This window comes from Rhagoletis zephyria, unplaced genomic scaffold, assembly GCF_001687245.7.
Source record: "Rhagoletis zephyria isolate East Lansing unplaced genomic scaffold, Rhagoletis_zephyria_1.1 Rzeph_scaffold_03078, whole genome shotgun sequence".
Taxonomy (NCBI): Eukaryota; Metazoa; Arthropoda; class Insecta; order Diptera; family Tephritidae; genus Rhagoletis; species Rhagoletis zephyria.
The window spans coordinates 44436-68069 of record NW_016160162.1 but is presented as its reverse complement, the minus strand read 5'-3'; the positions used below and the strand labels follow the sequence as shown (position 1 = coordinate 68069).

Below are 23634 nucleotides of genomic sequence, written 5' to 3'. Positions count from 1 at the left end.
TTTATCCCATTTGGCCATAATGCGTGGACTACGATTACAGTATTACGTAATTGTTAAATTTTAAGGATTACAATTAAAGTTTTCGCAGTCAAGTATATCATAATTACAACTACAATAATCGGAATGTTAAATATTTTTTCGATTACAATTATTAATCGTAAACCTAAGTAATCTAAATGTAATCGCAATCCCAAGTGCTCAGCTCTGGTGTTAGCTAAGCTTATCTGGGGATTTTTACGTTGATGACATGGCAAGTTTACTTAGTATCTGTTTATGAGGCAGCGAAAATGTTAAAATGTTCTTTCCTGGCACGCATTTTTAACTTTCATTTTTAGACACCTTTGCGTACGTGCCATGAAGATTTTGCCTGCGATGGCCCCTAGTAAAATTTTCTGGAGCACATCAATCATCTAGCGAACTTCCAAATTTTAATTTTGATGGATCTCTTGAAGTAAGGGTCAAAACGACCCTTTCAGGCGGGAGCTATGAAATTTTACTACTTACATACATCTAAACATTTCATATCATTACTGGATAGATAAACTTTCAGAAAAATTTAATAGTGTCCGGGCTGGTTTTGGCTGTCGCACAATGTTGTAATTTATTTTCTTTCGAAAAATACCCAACAGATATACATTTATAGCGATTTTGACCATACACATACCTACCAACCATAACCAAAAAATTCGAAAGTTCTAGAGATATGCCCATATATTAGGCTATACTGTTTGTTTTTACTTGATCATTTATAAATTTATTGAGACAGAAAATATGTATTTACAAATTAAATATCTTGAACTTCTGTGTATTTCTGTTAAAGTGTCCTGTTGTTTAATGCTGTAGGTGTCATTAATCGATTTGACCTTTATGAGTGATGTATGTATCATATAAAGATGCACCCTTGCTGCGTTGCTTGAGACGAGAACATGTCAACATTAATGCACCTGAAAGTACACACATCACCACCGAAAATGTAACAGTAAGCGCAGAAAACGTTGACGTTTTTAGGCAGGTTTGATGTTTAGGGGGCTCTAAGCGGTGGGCATATGAGTAAATGTCATCACCGTCAGATTCTCCTTCTTGCAGTACCCTCAGCGATTGAAAGAGGTTGACATTCTCCGACAACGAGCCATCTGGTTTTACTGTGTTGACCTCTTCTGCAGTGATTTTAGAATCAAGTGATAAATCTGAAAGCGTAGCAGCTACTTCTACTGATGGCGTCGTTGCTGGCATCACGGCTGATTTTAAGTCCGATGCCGTTGAATTGGATATGTCACGTTTAGTCACAGCTTTCAAATTTCTCCAGTGGCATGGCTGGCTCTGAAAGAAGAATTCTTTTAGTATAACAAGTAGCAAACGGTGAACTATGTGCGGTTTATACAGGGCATCGGCCATGACACATTCGAACATCGCATTCAATATAAAGGGCTGGCGATCCAGTAAAGCGGAAAGTCTTCATATAAGCGTACACCTGTGTTTCGAATACTCCGGATTCTGACCACGAACCACGGAAACGTGAAATTAATTTATCATCAACTGGACAGCCGTATTCATCTATGAGCTGGATTCTCTTGTTAGCACCATTGTGAGCATAGCAATCATTTACCACGATGTCAAAGCCATCTGTCGAATGATACGTATGTATGTAGCGAATATATGGATTCGCTTGTACAGTCCTAATAAAAAGTATACAAACCGTATTTGCTGCGCATGTAAATGATCAAAGTAAGTGGGTCGCCGACACGCACTGGTCCGGTGACACGTGGTCCGCCGATACCGTATCCATTTTGTATTTCCATGTAGCACTCAGGGGGACTTAGAGTAAAGACGACAGGATTACCAGTCGCTACTCTGTTTGACGTCAGTTTAAAATGCATTTAAGTAAAAAGTTCCATAAGATAAATATCATTACCGTAGTATAGAAAGGCTAAGCTATTAGAACTTACTCAACATCTAAAAATGGAAAAGTGACCGTCTTCCAAAAATCATAGCCATACTCGCAAGTGACTTTGAAATGTTCATCGTATTCTTCTTCTATAAGCGGGTTGTATTGAACTGTCACAGTGTTCCACATAAAGTTCTATTACATAAAAATATATACATATAATCAAATATTTTTTAAACAGATTTTCTTAAATTTTACAGTTGGATTTTTCCTCTTTTCGTCATGAAGTGCATTTTTTCCCAAAGTTCCGCAGCGATTTAACTGAATGTAGAACTCATAATAGTCTCGACCTGAACCATTTATGTACATGCAGTCAGGATCATAAGCATAGCCTGCCGAATACACTAGCCCGCTGAAGGTGGAGTTAAAGCCAATCCGTATTTTCATGTAGTCGTCTTGACACTCAGCCTCTATATCTGTGTGATGGAATGTATGTAGAAATTAGTAGCAGTACATTGAAGTAGCCTTTAACAATATGGAACAATATTGAGGAACATTTGTTTTTTTTTAGAGTGCACAAAATTATATGAATATTTTCGAATTATTTATTCATACAAATTTTCAGTTCAATGGAATTATCTGAAGAATCTTTTAACCGATAAAGCAAATATTACTAGTATGGAGCAGATTTCCATGCAAATGCATGTATATTTTGCACATCTGGTACACAAAATAAAAAAAATAACTTTTTGAACTATCAAATTTTATTTAATACGGCCTCACGGTGTGCTTGAACCAAGTTTAATGCAAAAGTTTTCTATGCTGGGATTTTCCTATCGGATGGGGCTCTGTGGCATTCTAGGAACGGTTTACCGTCAAAATAAAAATCGGCGAACGGACCCTTTGCGAGAAAAATCGATTTTAGTATCGGTGACTTTTTCCATTATTTAAGAAAGAAAAATAAAATACGCAGAAAGCACTGTTGCCAGCTTTTCTGAATTCAAAACGCGAAAATTTTTGAGTTTGATGCCTAGTGCTTCTTTTTTTGGTTGGAAGACACCAAAACTGTAAATGTGAAACATAAATGGAAGTTAAATTTGGAAACAAAATAACGTCACAATGACAATCATAAGCGAAAGAGCATATGTTTGTCACAAAAATATGTGGCAGCACTTCCAGTCATGCCAGAATTACATAAGGTAATTTGCCATTGCCTGAAAAATCGTCCATATGGCTGGGACCAGAAATCGATCTTAAGACCTTTAGTTTGGACTGAATTTGTTATATTTTTTAGGAATACTAAAAAAAAAGCACCAGCATCACCTAACAGTAAAATTAATAACGAACCTTTGTAAAAAGGATTAATTGAGTAGGCAGCTTTTTTTACACAAAAAGAGCTTTTCCACTATGCGCGGTGGATGCGTTCAAATAAGACACTTTAAAAAGGGACATCAAATTTTGTTATGTTTCAGGTGTGAATCGGTCTGAAAGAAAAGTTCTTTACGTTCCTTTAGTTCACGAGATCATAAGAGACTACAGTGTAAATTTAAACTTCCACATAGTTCATGAAACTTCATTTTTTGTTGTTACTTTCCTTTGATAGGAATTGTAGAAAAAATTAAGCAAAACGAAGAAAAATTAGAAAATAAGTACCAAAATGTTTACGTAGTGTCGTTCGCACTGAAATATTTGAATTTATAGAAAATAGAATAAATTCGACCACCAAGCAAGAAACATTAAATTTTATTAATTTGAATCGGCATACCTACAATAAAATTCTGTATGCACATAAAGTCCATTAAAACCTCCAATAAAAAATTTGGTGCTTTTTTCGAGAAAAAACGCGATTTTTCGTGGGTTTTAGTGCTTTCAAATTCAAAACTTGGCAACACTGGCAGAAAGTCAGTAAGAACCCAGTTACACGATATGTATTTCCATATGTAAATGCTATTTTTCTAATGCGCTCTAATATATGATATATATGTAAGCGTACATGCAAAAAGGTAGCATTTACATGTGCAAATACATATTATTATTATTATACATATCGTGTAAGAGCCCTGTAACACAGGTCAACAAAAATGAGAACAAAAATTGGTGCGGCAAATGTTAAAGCTGTTTTTGATAGATTCTTTTGTGCTGGTTACGAATCCGTAAGTATAAAATTTCCATCAGCTCGAGATTTTCAGAAAATGTTTTTTTTTTTTAATATTTTAGAAGCTCAAGCAAAGAAACAAAATGTGATAGAACCTGCCACTTACGCCTAAACTAAATCTAGAACTCTCGTCTACTATCCCTAAAAATACCACCCCTGGTTCAAGATCTTGTGGTCACTTATAGTCATTTAAGGTGTTCTTACACGAAATGTATTTGCATCTGTAAATGTGACTTTTTTCAATACATATGTAATTGCCTATGTCTGTCAAATTCACAGTCTTTATTTAACTATTTAAAAATACGTTCTTTAAAAACGAAATAAACTAAACTCAAATGAATCTATCTGCGTGTCAGATGAAAGTAGAAACATTTCTATTTCACATGTACGTGCATCTGCTTTGTACAGAAACAAATCTAAATTGCTTTTACACGATATGTTGGCATTTCCTAACATAACTTTCATGTTCGGGATATAGATTCTTTGCAGCAATAGAAATATTATCGTGTACAAATTTTATATAAATTCAGAAAATATTGAGCGTTTTAAGGCAAACAATTTTTGAAAAAAATAGCAAATTCTTTTTATTACCAAAATGCTCGAAAACGGCTCGAATGATTTTGTTTTTGTTTTCTTTGATCAAAAACTCAGGTATTTTCCTTTCGTTTGGTATATGGGAAGTATTGGTTGATATCTTCTAAGTATATTTATTTTATTCAAATATATGCGCATAAACATGTATGATAAGTGAGAGAAGGAGACAAAAAGTATGTGTATGATGTCGCAATATTTATAACCTAATCGCAGCGTATGTATGTAAATGCATACATACATATCGTCGTTTAAAAAGCAAAACCGCGTATCAACAAAATGCAAAACCGCGTATGTGAAGTTGTAAAAATTATTTTCTAGAGCATAAAACCACTCATATTTCAAAATGGTTCTCTTTTTTATAAAGCATTCGCATTTTTGGCCAAGAGCTTATGTGGGCAAATCCAATTTTTGGCAGCCAATGCCAGTTACGCGATTTTGCAGAATGACGATACGCGGTTTTGTGCTTTAAACGACGATATATATTATTTCACAGATCTTAGGGTCAGCTTAGAAACACGCCACCAGAATTATTTAAAATTTAAGTGGGAATTATTTTTATTTATAACGTAAAAGCGCTATCTGATTCAATCTGATAAATATATTTTCCCTAAATTTAACCCATTTTATTTACTCATTCTTTGTCTTTCGTGAAAATATATATTTTATTAAAAATGTTCAGATATGTACATTTATTTAAAAATTTTTGCTTTCATTTTTGTCTCCTTTTAATATTTAATTAGATACGTTAAGATTGTAATAAGCTTAAAACGAGCACAGTNTTCAGAAAATATTGAGCGTTTTAAGGCAAACAATTTTTGAAAAAAATAGCAAATTCTTTTTATTACCAAAATGCTCGAAAACGGCTCGAATGATTTTGTTTTTGTTTTCTTTGATCAAAAACTCAGGTATTTTCCTTTCGTTTGGTATATGGGAAGTATTGGTTGATATCTTCTAAGTATATTTATTTTATTCAAATATATGCGCATAAACATGTATGATAAGTGAGAGAAGGAGACAAAAAGTATGTGTATGATGTCGCAATATTTATAACCTAATCGCAGCGTATGTATGTAAATGCATACATACATATCGTCGTTTAAAAAGCAAAACCGCGTATCAACAAAATGCAAAACCGCGTATGTGAAGTTGTAAAAATTATTTTCTAGAGCATAAAACCACTCATATTTCAAAATGGTTCTCTTTTTTATAAAGCATTCGCATTTTTGGCCAAGAGCTTATGTGGGCAAATCCAATTTTTGGCAGCCAATGCCAGTTACGCGATTTTGCAGAATGACGATACGCGGTTTTGTGCTTTAAACGACGATATATATTATTTCACAGATCTTAGGGTCAGCTTAGAAACACGCCACCAGAATTATTTAAAATTTAAGTGGGAATTATTTTTATTTATAACGTAAAAGCGCTATCTGATTCAATCTGATAAATATATTTTCCCTAAATTTAACCCATTTTATTTACTCATTCTTTGTCTTTCGTGAAAATATATATTTTATTAAAAATGTTCAGATATGTACATTTATTTAAAAATTTTTGCTTTCATTTTTGTCTCCTTTTAATATTTAATTAGATACGTTAAGATTGTAATAAGCTTAAAACGAGCACAGTAACCCTTTTCTGTTAATCTTGAGCACACAAAACCCTTTTTTGTTAAAATTCGGTGCTGCACAAAATCTTAGCTTTCCAAATCCATCAAAATACCACTTCGCAACCCTGGATTTTCCCGAAGCGTTTCGTTCGGGTCGTAGTTTTGCAACTTCGGGTCATTCGGCGTTGTTTGCCATATTGTCTGCCATATTGTTCACACTGTCATCGCCATACTGAATACCCTGTCAATTATCTGTCAACCCTAGGATATCTCACTTGTATTCTTCCACAATGATCTCCGCATTCTGGCCAGACTTCCAGCTAGTTTTTCAACCCTTCGCGAGTTAAAAACATGGTTGCGTAGTACCATGAATGAAGCACTTTTATACGTACAGTTATGGTGAAAAAATACTATTACATTGAAAATATGCAAAATCGTAGTCTATGTGCAAGTACTCCATACCTTTCCGATATTGAATAGGTATCGGTACCTTGTTTGATATAAGTACAAGTATTGATTTGAGTAATACCTTGATGATATCAATTTATTGCTTTAATAAACCCAACGTATAACTTTTTATCTTGCGTTTTTTTTTGCAAAATAGTATAATTTTTTTGTTACAGGGGACTTTGTAAATGGACCTTGCAGCAAATTCATAAAATGAAACATCCTAAAAGTAAAATTATGTCAAATTTGCATTGAAAAATAAAGGAGGGTCAAGCAGGTTGGATGCTTGTAGGTCATATAGCTCGGACTTTGATTGGTCCCTCCCCGGTGAATCCAGTTAGATGCCTGTAATTTAGCGTTATGTGACAAGTTGATCCCAATCGTCCCCCCTCAAATAAAATCCTGTATCCGCCACTGATGCTAGGAGAGCTTCTCAAACAATATTGATGAATTTTTTCAAGTTAGGTTGTTGAAAAAAAAAACAAATTTATATCTCAATCTCGGGGCTAAACCCGGAATTCCAGAAATGCCGGGATCGTAAAAATCTAATTAAATTAATGCATATATTTAAATAGCTTTATTAAAATCACCACATACGTTGTACTCGAGTACTGTTGTATACAAAATGTTTGTTATAGTCTCGTTCCCAGTAATCATTGGTCCATTTATCCGCTTCATAAGACACTGTTTGATAGCCGGTGCCGCCATCATTTGAAATCGCACTCACTCCAGTGGGGTCATATTCCGGCGGTACTAGGTGTGGTCGACCTATCCGATAAGGAATATGTCCCGATGAATCGGGAATATGATCCTAAGAAGAGTAGAGTAGTAGAAATACATATATAAATATTAAAATCTGCAAATAGTCTGTAAATCTGTAAATATCGAACCCCTTCTTGACGAAGTTTACTGCGTGCAACGGTGTCTCCAGTGCGATTAGTATTCTCTTTGCTCACTTTCTAAATAGAAAAAAAAAAAAATATTATTTGTGAAATACCAAAATGTACGTGTGTACTTTATGCTTTATTTCAGCGGCAGAACCAGCCCGTTTTGCCAGCTTAGTTGGCATTGGCGTTGTTGTTGAGTTTGGCCTACTAATATATGATTTAGATGATAATGACACAAGCGACTGCTTTGAGGGTTCCGCGTTTTTTTCGGATCCTCTGTTGCCCGAATTGTCCATTCTAACTGCAGCTTTAGGCAGCAACGGGTTCTTAAAAACTTTTGTGCTACGATTGGTGATGGGATTCGCTTTGCTTCCAGAACTATGTTCAGTGTTTAAATCAACTGTTATTACTGTCGTGAGCAATGATAGCTGTAAAAGGAGATTTGAAACGATAAAAGTTTACCATACTGCTTTAAATTTTAATAATAACAACAATAAGTATATTATGTATGTATTCGTTTTTCTTCTTTTTAATTCATAAACGCTACTCTAAGTTAGTACCTACTTTTTGACATAATTTTCAATGCAATAGCTGCTACTAACTTTGACTGGCGTAAGTCCTAACACCTGGCATTACCAAGGCGCGTTCCTTGGTAGTCGAAATATCCAAAAATTGCAGAAAAGAGTTTTCGAAAGCGGTCTCCTCTTGATAGCAGATCCTTCCATTCGTGTGATACCATCAAAACGCACAAACCGTACCAAACTCTAACAAAAATGTGGAAGCCAAGCCTTTATATTTTTTACTTATTCGAAACAAAAAAATTAATTTAGAAACTTTTTTCAGACATGGATGGCATAATTATACCCCAAATTGATATTTCACGGCATGTCGGTTAATTCATTTTGAGCGAAAAAAATTAAATATGAAACTTCTCCTCGTCGTACGAGTGCAGTATCTATCTTATACGAATAGCAACTCACATTTTCGCATGTATGTACATTGTACATACATAATACTAATAGATTGACGCTTACACAATATGCTAGTGTTTGGCAGAGCTTCTCCTCCGATTTGTGGCGTGCGCCTTGATGTTGTCACACAAAGGAAGGGGCCTACAGAAAGCTGTGTTTCATGGCAGAATAGACTCGGAGGTTTGCCATCGCCTGCCCAAGGGCGACCGCTATTAGAAAAAAAAACGTTTTTATTTTCTGGGCTCGATCCCAGGCCTTGCGGAATGACATGCGTTCTCCTAACCATTACACCACAGCTGCCGCTTGTATGTACATATATGTATATGTATAAACCTACCATCAAAAACAAACTTTTCTCCGAAGAAATTATATATCNTCTGCATCTGTTCTTCTTTTACTCTCATTTGAGAGCGTAAAATTGTAGTTTGACAGTTCCACAGGTTTTAGTCCGAAGTTCAAAGGAACAGACTAAGTATTAAATGATAATCCGCAACGAGCGGAAAGTTACCAAATGAAATTAAAAGTTTTCAAGTTACCAAACAGAAAGAAATTTACCATTTTTGGCAACAAATTACCAAAGCGGCAACCGTGGTTTGAACAATGTTTGTAACTAATATGTTGGAAATATTATAATATTAGACAGAAAATTACCGGATCAGCTGCCAATGCATTAAAAATTAAGGCTCAATTTTCAAATGTGGGGTTTTTTGCTTTTTACTGCTTTGTTTTGGCTCTTCACACCCCCTTGATGTTTTATTTATGTCCTTTCTATTGAATACGGTGTTATTTCTGCTGCGACCACCGTACCCGAGATATTATAGGTGCATACTTCCCTGTACAAGCTATGTAGGTTCGGTTATTGGGGGCGAATTATCGTTCTATGGAATTGCGAAGTGAAAATGAAAAATTCAATGCAGTGAAAATTAAATTTGTTCCCTTTATCATGGGATGCAATGATTTTAAGCGATTCTCGATCGTTATAGACTTTTCCATTAACATCTAGCACGTAAGTATTTGGTAAATTGTTTGTTAGTTTAATAGCGTTTTCTTTTCGACAAACAATGTTGCCTTTTCAATGCCTTTTCAGCAGAATTTTTTCCCCAAATTTTTCAAAAAATCATTTTCATTTACTATTTTAAAGGCAATCTTCATCGCTTCGATGAAGTCCCTTTTATTTTCGGTTTTTTGCATGAAAAATGTTGCATACAAGTTTAGCACACTACTTTTAATAATAAATAAACTTAACAAGAAATAATAATAATAATAAGAGGCAACTTATTTGTGAAGCTTTCTGGTACATTTTTTAGCAAGTTGCTCTTCAGTACAACAGTGTTCGTCGAATCGACGAAGATTAGCCGTTTAGGATAATTTTGACGTTTCCGGAAAGTACCGTTACATACTAAGCAGAGCGGTTTTACCCCTATTTCCAAAATTTCGATAATATGTTCAGTTAGACGTAGTGCCGCTTTCTCATGAAGGTTTTAAAGCTTATCTGCCTTTCAAACACATTTATTCAGAACAAAATTTGTGTTTATAGGGCAGATAAAAAATTCCTTAATAATCGTATTCATTTAAGCGATTGTTGTGAGCATCCACTTTGAGAAATTTCGAAATGTCAGAGTTTCCGCATATCTGAAATTGACCATTATATGAAAAGAGAAAAGAGAGCGTGGTTTTAGTTCGATTTCAAAATTTTCCAACATACATATTGCTTTTTTGTATAAAGTACAAAAATGATACCGTGTTCAAGAAGGTCAACAACTGTGGAGGTTACCGAGATATACACGTATAATAGGGTTGCCAGATTTTTTTTATGCGGGATATCAGTTCGTTAGACTTTTTCATGCTAAAAAAATCAGTACTTTTCAGTACACTTTTTTATTCAAAGCGAAATTATGAATGTAAATAACTTTAAAACGCCAGTGTAATTATTTTTAACAATATTTTGGTATATAATTAAAATATAGTTCATAAAAAATTAAAATGTTATTCATTTTAACATGAGTGTACACTAGGGTGGTCCAATAATTCATATGAAAAAGTAAAGTCGGAATTTTTATGCTCTCACCCCCTAGGATTGTTCCATACCGAAAAAAATATACCCTAATATTTTTATTTTGAAATCAAAAAATATTTAGAGGTCGCTCAAAGCGCCTAAAGTTATCCAAATATTTTATATGGGGCAAAAATAACTTTTTGTAGAAATGGTATAGAATAGTTAAAAATCAATACTTTTCTATTGTTTATCTGCAAGAGATTCCCAGTAATAATACCCAATTATTTATTTAACCATTTTTTCATTGCAACTATAATTTATAAGTCCGCCAAAAACCCCCTAAAAAAAACCCGAAAAATGCAATGGGGCGACCAATAAAAAATCGTTAGTATTAAAACATGGTTAAATAGACAATTGGGTATTATTGAAAGTCTCCTGAAGAGAATCAGAGTTTTCCGATAGAAAAATATTGACTTTCAAGAATTCTATACCATTTCTACGACAAAATTTATTTTTCCCATATAAAAATTCGGGGAAAACTTTGAGCGCTTTGAGCGATCTCTAAATATTATTTGATTTTATTTTATTCGATATAGAACAATCCTAGGGGGTGAGAGCATTACAATTCCGACTTTACTGTTTTTGGACCACCCTAGTGTACACATCATTGTACACAGGAGCCAATAAATTATTTTATATTTATGACATTTTTGAATAGCATTAATGAGATCATTTCCATTTTCAGTGGTTAAATAGTCAAAGAATTCTATACATTTAATGTTAAAGTTACTTTTAATTTGAAGTTCAGTTTCAAAAATTTTAATTAGAAGCTGGTTTCTCTCTTTGCTCAAGGAAGCAAACCTTATACTTAAGATCCTCTCAGTTGCTTCGTTTTACATATTTTTTCAAACTGTGGAAAAGTATTACTTTTTAAGAACTTCCTCTATATATCCGCATGGAAAGACTAAAAGCCTGTTTATGGCAACTTAACTTAACGGAACGTAGAACTTAGAGAATCAAAATGAAATAGATTACGTCGTGGCATTAAGTTACGTTAAGTTTCGGCTGTTCAGTTATAAACAACACCCATTTAACAGAATTTTCAAGAGAGAGCTGTAAGTTAAGTTAAGTTGCCATAATCAGACCATAAGAATTTGCTAAAAAGAGTAGGTATCTAACTCTATGTCTTGTATGCAAAACTCTTTAACACTGTCAGTAAATTGAGAAAAAAGAATTGTAAAGCTGAATTACATGAGGCGATTTTTTAGGCGATTCAATATTTCTCAAGAAAAATCGCTCGTGTAAATGGGGATTAAAAAATCGCTTCCCTCAAAGTAGACAGAAAGTCAGGCGTCATCTAAAGGCCGCTTAAGTTATAGGCAAAAGCCATTCGAATATTCAAATTTGCTATTATTAAACTGAAAGATATTTTCGAGATAACTAACAACACTCGACAAAAAAAACACCAGCCTTCTTTTTAAATAATTTAAGCTCATCATATTATCGCAACTGGTACGTAACGACCGGCGATATGCCCATAAAACTATTGATATTCTTGTTGTATTAATTTCTTGGGCATATCAAACATTATTTCAAACATTTCAACTACAATTCAATTATTTGCTTCCTACTTTTTACAGTGCAGTTTAAGCAAGTTCCAACGTTATGTAAAAAGCTTAAAAAAATCATAAAGTATTTTGTTTGAATTGAAAATTCAGTACAAATCAGTACAAATTTTGAAAAATCAAGACATTAGCGTACTGATTGAAGAAATTAATAAAATCAGTACAAGAGTTGAAAAATCAGTACTGTACTGATAAAATCAGGACGTCTGGCAACCGTAACGTGTAATCATAATTGTCCCGCCCACTCTCCAAACATTTATAATATTCTTCTTTTCCGTGCGCTTAGACGGGTGAACTGGCGGACAGACAGTCATAGCCCTGTAGCCAAATGTACTAGTCGTAAACTACCTCACAACTAATATGAACCGCATGCCCAACTAGTCAGCCAACTATCTTTTTTCCGTGCAATCAAGTGGTATTTTTAACATGGGGATGTCCTACGAGAAGGCAATTAGTTGTCAGATTTCGGTCAGAAATATGCCAGTCTCATACTAGTTCCAAAAAAAAAAATGAATTCATGAATATACAATAAAATACTTTTGATTAGTTACACTTTAATATATTACACATTTTTCATTAAGTGCTATTAAAAGTAAAAGGTTTCAGGTAGAATAAATACTATATTTTTATCCTTTTTAATAATATTGAGTGTGCAAAAGAAAACATTTTAGTTAAAAATAAAATGAATACTTAAGTTCATTTCTGAGTGAACTAAAATAAAAATTAAAGTTTTCATTAAAATAAATTAAATTCATTAACTTTGCACATTTCAGTATTTTCTTTTTAAAATTTTATGAATGTAATAATTAATGTTTAAAATTTGAGATTTGGGTAAGAATAAAACAAATAAATAATTCAAGCATTTATTAAATATTCTTAATTATTGTCAATAGTTTTCCTTGATGATTAATAATAGAAATTTATCAAATTATTATAATCGTGTAATTAAAACACGTCCTTTATTGTATTAAACTGTCGAAGTCAAAGGCATGAATAAATCGTTTGTACTTGGTACAAGTCTGGTAATTTTCGAACTAGTTCGGTTTCAGTCAGGAAATTCTAGTTGTACACTAGTATTTTTCCTGACTAGTTTGGGGTTTCACTGCAGGGAGCTTAATCGATTACTCTTTTCATTCTGAGCATGTATGTATATGTCTATATCTATCTCAGTTCCTTTAGTCTGTTACAAACAACCCTTATGTGAACAAAGCTATAATACCCTTGTGCACAAATTCACTCGGGTATAAACATCAGAATCATAAAATTTGGTGGAGAAATACATATATTTAGAAACAGCGGCTAGTGACTGAATCATGTTTGCCTTTTTCTATGCAGAATTATGAAAATGTTTTAAATGTCGACATTATACCGATTTTTAAAATAAATTAAATTTCTGGTTGGTACAAAATTTTTATTTCGTATATTACTACTAATATTTAGTTCACTTAGAGCACCAATTTTTTACAAACAAGTCTCCTGATTGGTTGCCACAATCTTCTACAGTTACGTATGTATGTAAAAATTTTACGCACTTGTAACGCCAATATGTGAAATCAATTATGAGAACAAAGCTTAGCAATACAAGTTAGCTTTTGAGGCAAGACAAAGATTGTAACCCCTTAAATACCGCCCACTCAATACAGTGCGTGAATATGTATACAAAGTATGTTCAGCAATCATCTTCAACCGGCGTTTTTTCTGTTTTTTGCTCATTGCTTCAATTGAATTACGACTAGTAGTGTTAATGGACCAACCAACAAATGAATCTGAACATACATATGTATGCGTGTATATGTACATATATATGCGCACAGAGTTAAACAATTATCTAAATCAGTGGTTCCCAACCTTTTCCAACTGACGACCAACCTTTTCCAACTGGCGGCCCACATTTTCCAACTGGCGAAATTCAGGGATGTCGTCGTGTGTATATGAGTCCTTAACATGGAATTTTTCAAAATTACTTATTGCAAATTTTCAACGATATTCAAGAATAACCTTTTAAAATGACTGTTTCAGTACCTATCCAAAAAATTTCCACTTTTTAATTCTACAGAATGTTCTCTTTTATACGGTACCTACATTGTTAATCTACATTGCACTAAGTATTTTTACTAATTTTTTTACTTTCTCTTAGCTTTAAAGTTTCAAAGTCCTTTTAAGAAAAATCCTGCCGTCAAATAGAGAAACTAAAAACGTAGTTGCACTATTTTTGGCACTTCGATCCGCGAATGCATACATTTTTTTGTGTGTGAAATTTACTCTCACACGGTGTTGAGAAAATTGCTATCTCAATCTACGAATATGTAAAATTTATGTTTTTAAGTAAGAATGCAATAGTAATGAGATTTTTGGGACTGCTTCAATTGAACTAACACGTCAATGTTAGGATCGAAAGAACATGTTTTTAATCTATGTTTTTCTTACCTTTTCTGATTCAATAGTTTTTGTTATACCCGAGCGCACTTGTGCAAAAGGGTATATTAACTTTATTCACATAACGGTTGTTTGTAACAGCCAAAACGAATCGAAATAGATATAGACAAATGTTTATATAAATACTCAGAATGTATAGAGAAGTCGACTAAGCCATGTCTGTCTGTCCGTCCGTCTGCAAAAATTGAGATATCTCAACGAAATGTGATATGCATGTTTCCCTTTATTCAAGGCAGGTTAGTATTGAAAATAGGCGAAATCGGACTGTCACCACGCCCACTTCCCACATAACGGTATTTTCAAAAAATGCAAAAACTACGACATTTCAGTAAATATTAGATCCAAATTGTTGAAAATTGGTATGTGAAGAGCAATTTTGGTACAAAATGTTACTTTTATGAACTTTTTGGAAAACGGGTGTAACCCCGCCCACTTATGATGAAATGCTGTATCTCAGTAGCCCCTTCACCAATCCTCACCAAACTCGGTACGAGCCTTGCCTAGGATCTAGCTAAGAAATCTGTTAAAATCTTCGAAATCGGACAATAACCGCGCCCACCTGGCATATAACGGTAATTTACACAAACACGAAAACTGCGAAGAATCGATAACTACTGAAGATAATTCCCTTAAAATCGATTATTGCAATAACCACTTAGCAGAAAATTAAATAATTTTAAATTTTGGGATAGTGGGCGACGCGCCCTTATGACCACATACATACATATGTGTATCTCGGTAGCCGATTTATCAATTTCTACCAAACACGGTTCACTTAATAACATTGAAACGGAAAAGCAATTCGTAAAAAATTATTCAAATCGGACTAAAATTACAACCGCTTCCCGTATAATGGTAAATTTCAGAAATACGAAAACTCCGATATTTCAATAACTGAGGATGCTTATTTACTCCAAATTAATAGTTGAAAACATCTTGTAACAATAAATAAGAATGCTATAGACCTTTAGGAATTGGCGTGGCACCGCCCACTTTGTGACTACAAAGGTGTATCTCGGTAAACACTTTATCGATCTCTACCAAACTTGGTTCAATTACATCATTAAGTCTAACACAGCATATTATCGAAAACGTTTGAAACCGGGAAAAACAGTCCTGATTATCATGCAAAGGTAGTGTAGATTAAATTGAAACGACGATATTTTGAACCTGCGCCGGGTATATATAAAGTTCGGTTTCGCCCGAACTTATACTTCTTTACTTGTAAGTTTGGGGATTGTTTCGCTACCCACCTCTAGCCCCTCGTCGACCCGCTGGTTGGGAACCGATGATCCAAGTGATTCCGTTCAACTGGGGATCTAACACTAACTACTAAATATATGTAAATAGATGTACATATAAGCGCATACATATGTATGTATTTATGTGTGTATACAGTAGATCTCGAATATCTGCATTCACGTTCAATGGACACGATTTAGTGTAGATACCTAAAATCAAAATCTTGCATTTTGGACACTACTCATTTTGCTTACCTAGTTAAGAAAACTCATTATCGTATACCTGTGCCTACATTTTATTTACAAATAAGTATCTATAATATAACAGAATTTTTCCTTCGAAATTACGTAAATTTGGGGTATTGTGAATTCCATTATTAACACGTACAAACATGTTTAACAAGTAACTTTATAACTGGACACAAGGGTCCACTTACTCATGGTATAAGCCATATGTATGTATATTAGCGTTGCCAAATGTCCCGTATTTGCCGGGAAGTCCCGTGTTTTGCAATAAGTTTGAAATGTTCCGCCGGGACAAGATTTTTCCCGTATCTTCGAAAATTGCATTATTCATTTCAACATATAAACCTCTACTCAACATGGTCATGCTTCAACGCGGCTATTGTGAATAGGTCATTAGCAACCATTATTGCAAGCAACTCTGTAAGAGAAATAAAGCTAAAAATTACAATTGATTTTTCAGAAATTTTTGTGGAGGGTGTTTCGAATTTCCTCCCATATAACGCATAAACAAAACGGACTTTTATATGGAAGAAAATGCGTAGCACCCTGCACAAAAAAATCTAAAAAATGGACGGTAATTTTTAGCGGCTTAAAACTTGCACTTTAGTATTAATAATAGATTGGCGCTTACGCGTATGTTAGTGTTTGGCCGAGCTTCTCCTCCCATGTGTGGCGTGCGCCTTTATGTTGTTACACAAAGGGGAGGGACCTACAGTTTTACGCCGACTCCAAACGGCGACTGTATTTTTAAGAAAAGCTGGCTTTCATGGCAGAAATATACTCGGAGGTTAGCCATTGCCTGCCTAGGGGCGACTTTTTTTTGCGATGTTGCTTTGACCAGGGCTTGAACGCAGGCCCTGCGGATTATAAGCTTGCACTGCTTAACACTACACCACAGTACTTTATTTTACCAAAATTGACTACTCGAAATCTTTCTAGGAAATCTAATCAAAAATATCGAAATTTTGATGAACATTTTTTTAAGTTTATTTAGTTTTTGTGAACTTCGTGCAGGCTTTGAAACATTTATTTATGTGGTATGTTATAAAGTTCGACCCATATTTTAAACGAAAATTATTAACAATATATAAAAAAAGAGTTGCCAACAACATCATTTTGAATTTTGCTGCTATTATTTTGACCGCAACTGTATCAGTTACTTTGTTTTTTATGGTTTTGTCAATTATACATACACATGTTTATGCACATACATATTTTTGTATAATCTAAAAAGTGTTGTCTGAAAATTACTTCGTTGAAATGGATCACCCTTGTTAATATACGGGTTTTTAAAGCAACTCCTTTATTCCTCATTTGTCCCGTTTAATTTTTGTCAATTCCGTATTTTTGGGACAAATTATGCGTTTGGCCCGTATAGCTGGAAAAAAACCTGGCAACACTAATGTTCATACATATGTAAATAGTTAAAAGATGATAGGTATTAAAAAAAAAAAACTAAAAACCCAGTTCTGCTTAAAAAAAAATCATCTGCGCAGTTAAAAGTGAAATTTTCGTACAAAACCCGATTGGCGAAGCACTACTACCTTAGCAATGTCTATTATTCAGCTAAATGGTATGTACTGTATAATAATCACGTCTATAGTTGCAAATTAAGTATGCAGCGTTACGCAGGTGCATATTCCAATACATCATGCTGTGCTTCCCCTGAGTAGTTATGTACATACATACATATGTATGTATATGAGCAATACAAGCCATCATCCCAGGTAGTAAAAATGCAACCGATATTGCATACGCAATATTGCATCCGTTAATTTCAGATTGGCCAATATTAGTTACGGTTCAAGTACAATAAGCTGACTGCGGCACTGCGGCCACCTATCTATCAGCCGATTGTTCAACCCACCATTGTACCTAGCATTCATTCTCGACCTCGACTCCGACAACATAAGCGGAAAACTTAATGAGGAAGTACTTCTTTTGGATTAAAACCACTCAGACAACTAGAGCCTTTGATATTCACAACAAATCGAACGGTAAACTGCATTACAATTTTCATCAGTTACACAACTCTCTGATTACATGAATTTCTGCACGGTTTATTAACCGAAGTGTAGCATGGATGGGCATTGCGATGGGCTACAAACGTGACAGTCGTACGCATTCAGTGTGGACAGAAATGTAGAAAATTCTAAGTATGTACTTCTTCTTATACATGTATACATACATATGTACTTACTAGGGAGGACAAAAATATGCACAAAAAAAATTTATTGTACGATCATTAAAATTACTCCAAAATATTAAAAATGTACTCGATATATTTAAACCTCAAAAATGTATACAATGTATATTTTGCAACGAAAATTTGTTTTACTATCGCATAAAAAGTTATTGTATATCGATGGCTGAGTGGAAGATCGACCTATCTCGGCAGCCAGTTCGAAAACGCTCTATATCAGAAAACTTTTCAAGAACGCCCTATTTCAGAATTCGTTTCAAAAACGCCCTATCTCAGTTGCCGATTCAAAAACGCCCTATATCAGTATATTTTCAATACATTTTGAAGTGAGATAGGGCGTTTTTGAACCGAATTTGGAGATAGGGTGTTTTTCAATTAAATTCTGAAATAGGGCGTTCTTGAAAAGTTTTTTCAGATAAGGCGTTTTCGAACTGGCTGCCGAGATAGGTCGATCTTCCACTCAGCCATCGATATACTTATATGTGTATTGAAAATGAACGCTCTACGTCACAAGACGTTGTTGGACAATATTTAAAAGATGAAAATTCTCCAGGTGAAAATATTGCTTCACACAAAATAATTTTGTTTCTGATATTGAGCAGTTACAATAGATGCAGATCCGGATTGAAACTCGCTGATCAGTTCGCAACACACCTGGAAACTGTTGAACTGCTTTCGCCAAATACGAACGCAAAGATTCTTTCTCTTTCGATAAATTTTCATTGAATTTTTCATCCACCAAAACCGGTTTAGCGCTTAACTGTACCATTGGAAAAGAACAGTCGAAATATTTGTATGAGTATATTAAAATTCTTTATTAGAAAGAAACGGAACTTTTTGTTGTTTGTCTGCCAGCTATCTGCGCAAAGGTGTTGCCAGATGAACTATGTGAAAATTAATAAATTTATTACCAAAATAATCATTTTTATGCATTTTTATGCTATTTCGGCAAAATATGTAAATACTTTGGGTGATAATATGCATTTTCATATTTTTGTCTTCCCTGGTACTTATGTACATATACATACTTAGGGAGTCCACAAGTAGTGTTACCGTTTAGATCCATTTACTGTTTGTGTAAATCTTCGGAAGATAATTTATTTTTTTGCTCATTTCTCGACATATGTACATACTTAAATTGTCCGCGTGTTACAAATTTTGATACATGACAAAGAGAAAATATATACATACGGTGACCATTCGTACCGATTTTGGTGGGACAGTACCGATTTTGAGAAAATTGTCGCGCTGAATATTTTTTAAAAGGCAGGAGGTATAAGTGTTCCGATTATACATATTTGTAACGATTAAGTCCCGATTTTCAGTGTTTTCTTTCACATTTCATTTTTCGTACAAACATTATCACAAAGAAGTCCTTATTTTCTATGATCTTTGGTTATGTTTTATCCTGTCAACCTGGTACTCCCGCTATATTGCAGTCATCTTTCTTGCAAAAGATTTTTTATAATTATATGTTGGGTTTTTTTAATGAAACGATTCTAACTTGAATTTAGTGAACTTATAAAAAAGAATACTAATTCCCTCAAAAAATTCATGGATATGAAAAATATAATAGAGACAGTGGAAAAGTATATGTAAGTAGGCAAGAGACATTTCAGCACTCTTGGGCTATTCCCCTTTCGATTATTTAATGTTTATTTTTTATGAAAGTATAGCTCTTTATATAACAAAATCAACGTAAATCAAACTTTGTATAAAAATTCGACAAAGTTTCATCAAAATATTGAGTTTTTTAATTAGATTTCTTAGAAACATTCTGAGTATTCAGTTTTATAGAGCATTAAATTTTAGTAGTGAAGTGCAAATTTTTAAGTAGCTAGGATTTATCGTTGATTTTTGGCAATTTTTTGTGGAAGGTGTTGCTCATTTCATCTATATAGAAAATGTTCTAACATATGTATGTACTTTGTATGGAAGAAAATGCGCGAACAAAAATTCCAAAAATCAACGTTAAGTCCAAGGTACTTCGAACTTGCACTTTCTTATACTAAAATTGAATTGGCTACAAAAACTTCATGATCAAAAAAATTCTAAAAATCTGATTAAAAAGTTTAAAATGATAATTAACATTTGTTGAAATTCGTCGATTATTTTGTAAATCGATGGCTGAGTGTGAGATCGACCTATCTCGGCAGCCAGTTCGAAAATTTTTCAAGAACGCCCTACCTCAGAATTTGATCGAATTTCGGAATTTAGTTGAAGAACGCCCTATCTCAGCTGCCGATTCAAAAACGCCTTATCGCAACTTATTTTCAATATATTTTCGTTTGAGATAGGGCGTTTTTGAACCGAATTCTGAGATAGGGCGTTATTCAACCAAATTCTGAGATATGGTGTTTTTCAATAAAATTCTGAAATAGGGCGTTTCTCAATCAAATTCCGAAATACGGCGTTCTTGAAAAGTTTTCTGAGATAGGCCGTTTTTGTACTGGCTGCCGAGATAGGTCGATTATCCACTCAGCCATCGAAATGTTCTACAAAGTTTAAAATTTTGATCTACATGATTTTTTTAAATAGTATGCTATATTTTCATAAAAAAAACTTGCTAAAATGCCTTTTCCCTAATATCTTTCTCGCCACCGTACATATTGTGTGCATACATTTTTGCGAACATTTTCCAGGTTTTTTTATCTTTGTATGGGCCATTTTCTGAAGTAACCTTTAACTTTAAAGCTCACGTTATATTCAAAGGTTGGATTAAAAATAAAGCTATGTCTAATGTTAAGCATTTCTATTATCGGTTTTTGACGTATGTCTGTTTCTTGGTTGTAAATCAATTTAAAACCGACAATAAAATGATTTACTTTAGACACAATCATAAATTTTAATGTAGCCTTTAAATATAACGTGAGCTTTAAAGCTAAAGGTTACTTCAGAAAACGGCCCTATGTATTATAAAATGTTGTGTTTTTTTACCTTCCTTTTATTAACTCGGGATGTAACTATGTAATACTGATGCGCCTAAAAGATGCAGCGATTCCTATTCTCAAGTTACATACCTGATGACAGTACGAATGGCAATTATAATAGGGAGGTTTTAGATTTTTAAACTATAATTTTATTTATTATTCTAAAAACCAAATTGTATGTTTGCATTCGATGCTTTAGAAATGTCCCGATTTTTTTCAACAGAAATCTGGTCACATTATATATAAATACGTACTAGGGATGTTGCAAATGTAGAATTTTAGACATCAGCGGATGCGAATGCGGATGCGGATGTCTAAAGCTAATATCCGCGGATGCGAATGCGGATGTCAAGTATTTTTAAGAAATAATTTATACAGCTACATATGTTATCAATACCGTACTTATAACGAAAAGCGGCAGGTATTGGAAAAGGGGACGTGGCACCTCCCATAAAAACTGAACTTCTCACATCGCTTATGTCTGGACCCGCTTAAGCTGACGTCCTGAAATTTGCCGCTGCTATATCTTGTTCTTATTTGGCGCTGTAACCGCCTAAGCGATTTTGGCCGAGTTCAACAAAGCACGCCCGTCGTTTATTTTCTGTGCCAACTGACGCCAATTGGTAATGCCAATTGAAGCCAAGTCCTTCTCCACTTGGTCTTTCCATCTCTCTCTTCCTCTGCTACCACAAGGGGGTTACGAGTTGAATATTTTCAGAGCTGGAGCGTCGGTGTCCATTCGAACGACATGGCCAAGCCAGCGGTGCCGCTGTATTTTAATTCGCTGCACTATGTCCATGTCGTTGTATAGCTCATACAGCTCATCATTTCATCTTCTGCGGTACTCGCCGTGGCCAAAGCGTAAAGGCCCGTAAAGCATACGCAAAATCTTTCTCTCAAACACTCCAAGAGCCGCCTCATCGATGTTGTCTTTGTCCATGCTTCTGCGCCAGATACCAGCACGGGCATGATAAGTGACTTATATAGTGTGGTTTTCATACGTCGAGGGAGGGCTTTACTCCTAAATTGCCTGCCAAGTCCAAAGAAGCACTTGTTGGCAAGAGTGTTTCTGCGTTGGATTTCTATGCTGACTATCAACAGTGACGTAGGTGCCAAGGCGCGAATGTTCTGACTGTTTGTTTGATGACAGGAGATACTTCGTCTTGTCCTTGTTTACCACCAGACCCATTCGCTTTGCTTCCCTATCCAACTTGGAAAAGGCAGAACAGACTTCGCGGTTTTTGTTACCGATGATGTCGATGTCATCGGCATAAGCCAGCAATTGCACGCTCTTGTAGTAAATTGTTCCTGAGCGGTTCAGTTCTGCAGCTCTTATTATCTTCTCCAACATCACGTTAAAGAAGTCACATGAAAGGTAGTCGCCCTGCCTGAAACCCCGTTTTATGGCGAACGGCTTGGAGAGATCTTTCCCAATTCTGACGGAGCTGGTGGTATTGCTCAACGTCATTTTACACAGCGGTACTGGAAAAGCGGGCGTGACACCTCCCATATGAATTTCTCATACCGCTTATTTTGCAAAAAATTTAGCCAGTGGATGGTGCTGCAGCCGAAATATATAGAAACCCCATGTGTTCACTTCAGATGGCTAAACTTTCTCTGACGCCTTCATACACCCTTAATGCGATCTTGCATTTACCTCCGATTGAGGAAATTGCTCGGAGCTGCCGTTATTGCAGTAGTAAGACGCAAAGAAACTAGTTCATAAATATTAAAACGAATTGTAAAAGTGGCGAATCGACGAGGAAAGATTCTACCACATCCGCCCAAGAAGGAACACAGACGTCCAATGGCTTCATTTCAACGATATTCAAGAGATCACACGACTCCTTTAGCCAATGTACGGGAAAACTTTTTATCCTTGGCCCTCCTATAACGGAAAACGCTCTTCTGTGCTCTTGAGTTTCCTTATGAGCACTTTTTATTGGCTTACGCATCGGGCCAATGTTGTAGTTGCAAGATAGAAGATTTTGCACGCTTGACAGAGATTTCACAGTTGCCAATAAGAACATTGGTAAAGCTCATGACATCGAAACTGAGCTACTCTTCTTGGCCCATGTATGAGGAGGATTCTACTCTTAAGTCGATTCAACTTTTTTATTTTACACATCGTTTTTCTTTTAAACGTTATTTTTGCATTGGCTCACGCAAAATTTCTTAGTAGGCGCCGCGAAGCAAGCGGGAATTGGCTAGTACATATATAAATATTTTGAAGTTGTGCGCCGGGTGTATGAAATTCGGGTTTGCCCGAGCTTGGACTGCCTTACTCTTTATATTATCTGCTGCGTTAATTTTTCTCGATGTGTTTATTAAGTATAATCAATTTATTCTAAAATAATACTAAACTATCAATTCTTCACTCTCATGCCAGAAGCATGAATGTGCAAATTTATC

The 23634-nt window shown here is 34.7% G+C and overlaps 1 protein-coding gene and 1 long non-coding RNA gene across 2 annotated transcripts in view; both read right to left on the bottom strand.

The window, feature by feature from the left end:
* Positions 1-839: 839 nt before the first annotated feature.
* LOC108368341 (uncharacterized) overlaps positions 840-23634 on the bottom strand; it is a 41180-nt gene continuing 18385 nt past the window's right edge. Inside the window, exons 3-10 of the mRNA XM_017623189.1 lie at positions 7703-8002; positions 7578-7646; positions 7285-7498; positions 2144-2361; positions 1947-2080; positions 1697-1851; positions 1382-1623; positions 840-1320 (exon numbers count right to left, since the gene is read on the bottom strand). Coding sequence (XP_017478678.1) covers positions 850-1320; positions 1382-1623; positions 1697-1851; positions 1947-2080; positions 2144-2361; positions 7285-7498; positions 7578-7646; positions 7703-8002 — 1803 coding nt within the window. The 3' untranslated portion in view covers positions 840-849. The remainder of the gene's footprint in view (positions 1321-1381; positions 1624-1696; positions 1852-1946; positions 2081-2143; positions 2362-7284; positions 7499-7577; positions 7647-7702; positions 8003-23634) is intronic.
* On the bottom strand, positions 14325-16981 carry LOC108368342 (uncharacterized). Its single transcript, XR_001848352.1, has 4 exons — positions 16904-16981; positions 16435-16439; positions 14594-14598; positions 14325-14336 (listed from the first exon to the last, which is right to left on the bottom strand). It is a non-coding gene; the product is annotated as an uncharacterized LOC108368342 (long non-coding RNA).